General features: G+C 41.8%; 1 protein-coding gene across 1 annotated transcript in view; it reads left to right on the top strand.

Annotated features, from left to right (window-relative positions):
* LOC118324127 (inositol 1,4,5-trisphosphate receptor type 3-like) overlaps positions 1-9504 on the top strand; it is a gene marked incomplete in the record, with an annotated part of 26210 nt that overhangs the window by 7937 nt on the left and 8769 nt on the right. Inside the window, 12 exon segments of the mRNA XM_035656283.1 lie at positions 327-441; positions 1260-1396; positions 2083-2116; positions 2575-2756; positions 3005-3153; positions 3245-3353; positions 4272-4365; positions 5266-5441; positions 5708-5867; positions 5969-6186; positions 6271-6471; positions 7151-7261. Of these exon segments, the coding sequence (XP_035512176.1) occupies positions 327-441; positions 1260-1396; positions 2083-2116; positions 2575-2756; positions 3005-3153; positions 3245-3353; positions 4272-4365; positions 5266-5441; positions 5708-5867; positions 5969-6186; positions 6271-6471; positions 7151-7261 (1686 nt within the window).

The following is a 9504-nucleotide window of genomic DNA, read 5'->3' as shown; positions in this document are numbered from 1 at the left end:
TGGACAAGATGTCAAGAGTTGGTGGAAATTAAATCCTTAGACTTTCAGTCACTTACTTAGCTGCAAACGTCCTTGTTCTGAAATTCACTAAAATGTGTATGAAGGTTGTGACGTTATTGACTTTGTGATTCACGTCTTTATTGTTCAAACACAAAACTTAGTTTTTTTAGTTCTTGTTGCGACTTCCTCTGAATGATACCTAACTCGCAGTTAATTTCAGATCAGAAGTTTGATCGTTATATTGTTACATTGACGTCTGGGTTGTTTGTGAGAATTTTTTTTTATCAGGTTGTAGACTCATGAGTATGTGTTTGTTTCGTCCATAGTTTGAATGTGTTTCTTGTTTCTTACGGGTCTGCAGTTATCACATCTCTTCTGTGGAATCTGGCTGGCAGCCTGTGTGTACTGAGGGAACGGTCGTGGGTGTGGTGTACGTTATGTGTGAGTTCAGTTATGTTGTGTTAGTCTGATTTGTGGTGATGTAAGAACGTCTTCACTGAGATCAAGATGTACGATCGCCTTGCCTGTCTGAGACCGGTATCTTGATGTGGTGGAGAGTGGTGGTACACATGAGGGACTGCATCACCGAACGGTACTGACTGCGTTGTGTGTTCCTCACAATTAATATTATAAGTCTAGTCCATGTCAAACAATGTACAAAACACATAAATTTTTTTGTATTTTCTATACTTTTATACTCAATCCGTCAAATCTTCATCTTAGGGAGGTGATTTTATGGAGTTTCCAGACTGGACCTTGTTTGCTTTCCCACGCACCTAACTGGTGATGTTAAAGGCCGTTAACTAGTTAGGCTCGTAAAATACCTACTGCAGCTGTCGAAAATGGCCAAGAACTAAAAGCTATTAAACTCTCTCTTTGTCTGGTCTTTGTCTCTGTCTGTCTGTCTGTCTGTCTGTCTGTCTGTCTTGTCTGTCTGTCTGTCTGTCTGTCTCCAGTGTGAAAGTGGCCTATGTGAACTTTGTCCATCACTGCTACGTGGACCACAAGAGGTTGAGATGAAAGGAAATCTACACGATCGAACCTATCATCTGGAAGCTGTTTGAAGACTCACGGTGGACATGGCCAGGCTAACAAGCTCTGACGGAGACGCAGTCATTGTATACACAGAAGACAAAGACTGACTGGGAGAAAACGCAGGGGTAATCAGTGTATGATTGAGTCACTTTCACTCCACTTAATGTGCTCACACCACAGGTGTGCCATGTGTTTGTGTGATTTCTTTGTTGTTCGGTCTGCAGGGTTTGTAACAAACGAGAGAAGCGTCTCTCTTGATCCGCATCCTGGAGAAATACATGCGAGTCAACGTGGTCTTGTTGAACCATCCAACGCCTTCTTCAGCTCCCCTTTGCTCCGAGAGACAGGCACCTCTCTGCAGGTCAGGGACCTATGAGTGCACTCTGGCGGAGCGCCGCGTTTGTATCACAGTGTGACTCAAGGTGTTGGCAAAGGTTGGTGGTGTGTAAGCGAAGAACACTATTAAGGTTCACAGGGGGTTCTTAGAATTAAGGAACAATATCTAAGTTGATTTTTCCCAGCATGTATTTACATTTGAGTATGAAATGTTGAGAAATAATAATAGACAATATTTTTAGTGGTGTTTTTTAAGTAAACAAAAAGAAGAATAGCGAGGCAATAAATAAGTAAGATTAAAAGTTCGATGATATGAGTTGGAACAGAGTTGCAACCAACATCAGAGAGCCACTTTTTAAAGAGTAGAGTTAAAAACATAAGAACGATAGCAGTTTGTGCTGACAATAAAGGTAGGAGTAAATAATGGACAGAATAAAATCAATCACAAGATTGCCACGTTGGAAATGATTTGGCTCGAAATTGTGGATTTGAAAATGAGTTGAATAAGGAACACGTTTTATAACTGATGTTGAGTAGACCAGGGGGAGAGTGTAGAAGAGGTTTGGTCCACTTTTGGAGAGGCTGTCAGCTTATCTTCCATCTTGCTATATAAGATATTTGCTGTTGCTGTGCGGCTGAAGGGGAGCAGGTAGATGCACCTGCAGGAGTTGTGTATTTATCTTACTCATCAGCCTTTTCTGTTTCTGTCAGACTCATGTAACACCCCCTTGGGTACACGCCGATGGTAACCCAGAGCTGCTCTCGAGTGGCGTCTGTCGCCGGCTGTTGATTGTTGCCCGTGGCGTTGCAGCAGCAGCACCGGGAGGACAGGTGGAGACCTGCCATCAGGACGCTCGCCGATGACAGGGTGCTCCTCCACACGGACACACACACACACACACACTACTACACACACACGACACACACAATGTCTGAAAAGTAACTGAGTACTGAGGTATTGGTACTTTAAATTCTTGGTTGGGCAAACTTTCGTACTTCTGACTCCATTAATGAAAAGTTTGCCTGCCTTCCAGTCAGAACTCAGTGTTTCTTCTTTTATACGCAGTAATTGGTAAAAGTAATTCAGTTACTTTTAGGAAAGTAACTAGTAACAAATTAGTTTTTTAGTAACTTACCACCACTGTTTGTTATATAGCAAATGAAACCTCCCGGAGACTGACACTGACACATGTTTCTCTGTAGCTAAGAGTCGTTCGATCGCTCTTCCTCTGGACCTGGAGGCTCAGATCAGCTCCATGTTATCCACGTCTGCTCTCAACTCTCTGTCCCGCTCCAACCCGAACTACAAGTCCTCGTCCCGCTCCTCCAGAACCATCGCTCCCAGCAACCCCTGGGACTACAAGAACATCATAGAGAAACTGCAGGTAGGCAATCAGTGTGAAAACAAGCTCAGGAACAAACACACAGATTTAACATAAAACTGATAACAGTTGCTGGCACAGACCTGAATATGACAGATGAGACCATTTGTGTAGAAAATAAAGTCAAGAACAAACAATCACATATGCTTTGTTTAATGATTTTATTTCATTTATTTAACCACAATGAGATAATAAAATCTGTTTTTCGGGAGTGAATCTTTCAAATTTTTAGTAAAATGTGCGTGTTACAGGACATCATCAACACTCTGGAGGAGCGTCTGAAGCCGCTGGTGAACGCGGAGCTGTCGGTGCTGGTGGACGTCCTTCACCAACCAGAGCTCCTGTTCCTGGAGGGAACCGACGCCCGACAGCGCTGCGAGTCCGGAGGATTCATCTCCAAGTAGGTTCAAAATCTCCCACGTTACTGACACACCGACAGGGGGTGATAGGAAGAATATATATGTGATATATGTGTGTGTGTTTGTTTTTAGGCTGATCCAGCACACCAAAGCTCTGATGTCTTCAGAGGAGAAGTTGTGTATCAAAGTCCTGAGGACTCTGCAGGAGATGCTGATCAGGACTCTGGACTTTGATGAAAAGGTCAGTTAAACAGTGAATAACTGACAGACAGTAAAAAAATATCACCAGAGCAACTTTTACCTTTTGAAACACATTTTTAACACATTTAACATGTTTCTGTTTTTGTTTTGTTTGGTTAGTTCAGGTTTTATAAGGTACCAAACAGCAAAATGTTTGGTACCTGTTTGGTAAAAGTGTATATTTAGAATATTCTATATTCTGTATAATATAGAATAATATACCTCACCGTCAGACAGCCCTTTTCAACTGGAAACTGAAGTGGACTCCAATGACAAAAACAATGATTTTACTCTGCAGAACATGGAAGGTGCTGGTTCACCGCTGCCTGGATCGGTTCATTTATCTGTGTTATTGTGTGAATTTAGTGTTTTAACATGTTAGTTAGGATCTAAACAGACTTTAGTTGCTGTGGGTCGAGGCAGCAGACCAGCCACTCCTGTATTCTGTGAGGTAAAATTACTGTTTTTGTCAATGGAGTCTGGTGGCTTTGAAGAGAGTGTAGATCAATATAAACCCGCCATAAAGAGCTGTCTGATGGCAAAGTAAAGCAGCAAAAATATTACTAAACTACTGACTACTATTAAAAATTTACTAAAAATAGCTTACACATAAACTGATATATATTTCCCACCACCCAGTCTTACCTTTTATTAATTAAAGACATATTTTATATACAAACATCACTTTGTGTATTATGACTTGCAGAGAAAAATCCACTTCAATGTTAAGCAAGATTGTGTCTAATATAAGTATTTGAAAAAACTCTGGTGCCTCTTAGATCATTTATTTTATTACTTTTTTTACATATAAAAGAAAAAGACACATGTTTTCTGTGTCGTTGTTCTTTAAAGAGAAATAATGAAATATTAGCTTTAAAACGAGATCTGACGGCGGGTTAAAGTGTCTTTGGTGTTTCAGGGAATCGCGCTGCGGAAGGTTTTGCTGCAGAACTACTTGTTTCCAAACAAGAAGAACAACCCGAAGAATGACCTGGCTGAGCTCGGAGCTGCAGGTACGCTGCTTCACGCTCACTTTATTTTATTAATTCAGTTTCAACCGACACATTCATGAGAAGATGTTGTGAAGTGAAACAGCGACATCTGCTGTCAGACTGCGAAACAACAGCCAGACAGAGAGCGAGAGAGAGAGACAGGTGTCAGTCATCTCACTGATTGATTACCTGTCTGTCTGCTGAAGGGAAATTACATCACAGACAGGAAGAGGAAGCACAGTAGGAAGTGAGGATCTGATGGTTCTGACGAAATGCAGTTTAATCTCAGTTTTAACAGGTAGTCTGGATTTGTGCTGTTTGATGGCAAACAGCAGATATTCTTCAGATAAATAATGAGCTCTGATGGAAGAGTTTGACCCACAGTGAGCAGATAAATGAAAACTAACATTTATCCGTTCATACAGCTGGAATATTGGCAGTAATTACAGGACTACAGTGGGTTTCTGTGTCTGTTGCAGTATAAAATCAATAAGAGGAGACTTCATATTATTTATGAATGTATCAGAGCCTGTTTAGATTACACAGATTATGTTGGATACCTGCTCATGTTGGTATAAAAGGGGATGAAGGAGCAGATAAAATGGCCAAAAGCGCAACAAATGTGAAGTTGCCAGCAGTGATCATATGAACTAATCTTTCACACACAGAATATTATTATTGTTCTATAGATAACAGTGAATACATCAAAAGAAAGAACAGAACCCGTATTTTTATACACAATAAACATTTTACTTGCTCATTCTTTTTATAACAGTGAAAACACAGATTGCCTGAGTATCCCAGTGGCGGGAAGCATCTTAAATGACAAAAAATCTTGTTACGAGCTGTTCACACCACTTGCAGCAGACTCTTGGCAGTCACACGGAAACCCTGATTAAGTGAATTCTGTGTGTGTGTCAGGCGGGGAGCAGGAGCGGGACTGGGCGGCGGTGGCGGCGGTTCAGTGTCGTCTGGACCGAGAAGGAGGAACGAAGCTGTTCACCGATCTGGTGATGAGCACCAAGAACGACAAGATCTTCCAGGAGAGCATCCAGGTGGCCATCTGTCTGCTGGAGGGAGGGAACACGGAGATACAGGTGAGTCCTTTAGACCGGGATCAGTTTGATCTGGTCTCTAGTGTGTAGTTTATGACTACCCTAGAGCTCACAATGAAATGGTTACTATGGGGACGAAAGTCCTCACAGATGACTCCGATTGGGCTCATTGAATCAACAAGAGTCTCAGCTTTCCATTTCTGCTTGTGTATACCTATAAAACACTGTTTATGGACCACAGTATTCACACTAAAACTGTGTAAAGCATGAAGTGGGTCAGTTCTCTCTCTGTGAATGTCCTCCTGCAGAACTCCTTCTACAAACTGATGATGGGCGACAACAAGTCGGAGAAGTTCTTCAAGGTTCTTCACGACCGGATGAAAGAAGCTCAGACAGACATAAAAGCTACGGTGTCTGTTAACGTCGGAGAGATGACGCACAAGGCCAACGAGAAGGAGCTGGAGACTGGTGAGATTATTGTTTCATTATTTCCGTCTCTTTTTAGATATTTGATGTTTAATAGGTTTAGAGATCAGAGGTGAGAACTTCTGTTTTCCCCGTCTGTAAAGGCGGCTCTACAGCACTAGTACTTCCTGGTACAGCAGGTCACCCATTGTTGGTCCAGGGCCAGTCCATTGCCCCGGTGCCGGGCGCCACAGCCCTGCCGGTCCAGCCAGTAGCGGAGCAGAGGGAGGTGGAGACGGAGATGGGACCCGCTGTGACCATCATGAAACCGATCCTAAGGTTCCTGCAGCTGCTGTGTGAGAACCACAACCACGATCTGCAGGTCAGTTCAACCGGCTGGTGATAACAAACCAGAATCTACAGGTTGCTTATCAAGACTGGCTTTTGGACTTTTGTGTGTTTCCAGAACTTCCTGCGCTGCCAGAACAATAAGACCAACTACAACCTGGTGTGTGAGACTCTGCAGTTCCTGGACATCATGTGTGGAAGCACCACGGGAGGACTGGGCCTGCTAGGCCTCTACATCAACGAATCCAACGTCCACCTGATCACTCAGACCCTGGAGACACTCACTGAGTACTGCCAGGGCCCCTGTCAGGAGAACCAGGTAGACTGAAGGCCAGGAGGGGGGCTCTGTCACTGAGTTAGGGGCCGTTCAGATAGAGTGTTTATCCGAGGCACCTGTTATTGCTCGGCAACCAAAACCTGCAGGCTGCATGATGATGAAGTTGCGGTAATTTAGCAGGAAAACAACCCGTCTCCATTCAAAATGATGTATTTGTGCACAAAAGATGCAACATCTGAACGGCCGTGGTACACGGAGGAGTACTGTAAACAGGTCACCATCACTGCAGTGGCGTCCTCCTACGATATATACGCGTTTCTTAGCAAGTCGTCCTGAGATATGAACAATTTTCTGCTGTTTACTTCCTTTGTAACGTAATGTCTATTAAATGGGGAAGAAGCTGTTATCACCTGCTCTAATAGTCGCTGCAAACTTCAACTTAAACACACAAGTTCAGTGTTTGAAGAGTCTGAGACCGAACGCTGTACACAGACTCCCTGCAGAGGATGTCAGGACTTTCATTAATTTACCTTGAATACATTATTGGAAACGTGGCTCAGTTTTTCTCTATTTCTAAATTACGTTAAGATCTCCATCCATATAGGAGGCCTACTACCCGTAATGCTGCTGAGTCACTACGACCAACTCACTAATGGATTCGTGTATAAGACCAGTAGACTCATCATTATTGTGTCTGTGTTTGTGTGTGTGTGTGTTGCAGACGTGTATAGTTACCCACGAGTCCAACGGCATCGACATCATCACAGCCCTGATCCTGAATGACATCAGTCCTCTGTGCCGGTACCGGATGGAGATGGTGCTCCAGCTGAAGGTACGTCGGTTTATCTGCCCCGGTGTCAGACTGAAGGGGGCTAAAACGAACGTGTCCAAGAGTCAGAATTTCTCAAAGCAGACGAGAAGTAGAAAGAATGTAAATTCAATTAAGCCTAATTGGCCTATTATTGTTGAATATTTTCACTTTCTTACTCAATGATTGTTATTTTTATTAGCTTCTGTCACTGAGAACAGACTCAGTTCAGGGTTTTAGGACAGAAATCTATTAAGCTATGTATTACAGTTTTTCTCCATTGGTTTGGCTCATTTCTTGAGATCATTTGGCAAAACAGTCTTACAGTTCAGCACAACACCATAGTTCACTTGCAAAAGCTCATATCTCTCCCAAAACTGTTCACTCATGCTTTCAAAAAACTAAATTCCTTTCCCATATAAATAGTCAGTGCTACCAAAATGCATTGTCCTTTGGCATTGTGTGAGCACTGCAATAAAATGTTTTAAGATGTTTTGTCAACTATGGCAGAGAACCATTGAAATAATCCTCCGGATGTCCCCGTCTCAGTCGTAGCCAGTTTTTTTTTTTTTTTTTTTTTTTTGTCTAGCTTTAACAGAATTTACAATTGGTGTATAAAACTGAGGGAAAAAAATAGGAATTTTACGGTTAGAAGTACCCTCCAAAGGTTTGCACACACATTGCAACTCATAATGCCCAAGGAAAATTGTAAAACCATTTTTTAATTCAACACGACACAAAATAACTCCATACAATAGGGGGAGTTAAAAAGAAAAATGTATACAGCAAATATAGCTGTAATATAAAACACATTAAACAAAAAACAAGGAAAAAGATTATGATTTATATGTAGCCTACAGTGCTTGGTAAATAAAAGCGAAATATTTAAAAAAAACATGGACCTGATGAGCGGGCCACGGTGGAAATTCCATTGTCCAACACAATTACATAAATTTGGTAGTGTGAGGCCTAAACAAAGAACCTCTCTCTCAATTTTTCAGGATCAAATTAAGATGAAGGCGGGTCCAAGAAAGATTGAAGGAAGCTTTCGGTGTTTGTTATGGGCCCAAGACTTTGGGGATGTGAGTGGGCCAGCACACATAAGTTATTGCCCCCCACGCTGGCCTGGGACATCCCGCGTGGCGGTGGCAATAATATTACGGCCACATCTTCGGCCTTGGCCAGGTAAAGCCAGCTTCATTCCCAAACACAAAGGATTGTGAGGGGTCTTGTTTCCTTTCAATTGCCTTTATTTTCTCTTACAACGGAAGTTAAAAAAAGTCAGGTTATAATGATAAATCAAGCCAGTTAACTGAACTTAACATGTACATTACGGTCCGCAGCTCTGGTAAAGTTGCATTCACTGGTCAATTCTGAATGCTTCTTTCAATATCCCCTGGAAAGGCGATGGTTGAATAACGTGGTCTAGTAAGTGTTGGCGCGGAATTCAAAATCCGGAAAAGCATGGTGTCTTTCGTGCTCCTCAGCCTCTTCCCCCTGTTCTACCACACGACCCTTACTCCTCTCCCTCTTCTTCTCCTTTTTCCTCGAGCAGGGCAGTTGCCCTTGTTCAAATTGACTTTGGCAGTTTTGGCCTCCATGTTCAGAATTGTAACTGGTCCTAGGGTCAGCCTCTTAGATATATACACGTTTTGGCAGCATTCACAATCATGGACAGCATCTTGTCAGGTAACTAAAACATAATTGTCTTGATAGGTAATCTGAGATGTGTAAAACTTCCTTCCTTCGTTTAGTCAAGTTCTAATTTTCCACGCTGAACTGTCAATTAAAATCAATTTTAATCAAAAATGTTCAAGAGATTTCATATATGGTATTAATGGTATTTTTAGGTTCTTTTTGACTAATTTTGACAACTTGAAGAGACTATTGTTGCATGTGAATAACCTTATACAATGAAAATGATGCTGACAATGTTTTTTCGGGAGACAACACAACCATTTAGAATGAAAAATCAACAATCAGTTTAAGATAAAAACAAAGGTCTAAATTCACCGCGCGAGCTTGGAATTGTGCTTAAATGTAAGGCTAACTGGTTGCTAACTTGTAAGGCTAACCTTGTACTTAAAATCGTTTTTGCAAAGATGTACTAAGACATTTTGCAATTTGATGAAATGAATGAGAAATTAAATTTTGTGTGAAACAATTGTAAGTGGTTTGGAGGTTTGGGTCATGTTTTTGAGAAATGTAAATTTCTTGTTTTTCAAGAAATGAGCCAAACTCAGAATGGAGAAAATTGTAACCAGTGG

Source organism: Morone saxatilis, unplaced genomic scaffold (genome assembly GCF_004916995.1).
Source record: "Morone saxatilis isolate NCDOM2014 unplaced genomic scaffold, NCSU_SB_2.0 Contig15, whole genome shotgun sequence".
Lineage (NCBI taxonomy): Eukaryota > Metazoa > Chordata > Actinopteri > Moronidae > Morone > Morone saxatilis.
The sequence above is the reverse complement of the archived record's forward strand: the minus strand, read 5'-3'. Positions and strand labels throughout refer to the sequence as shown.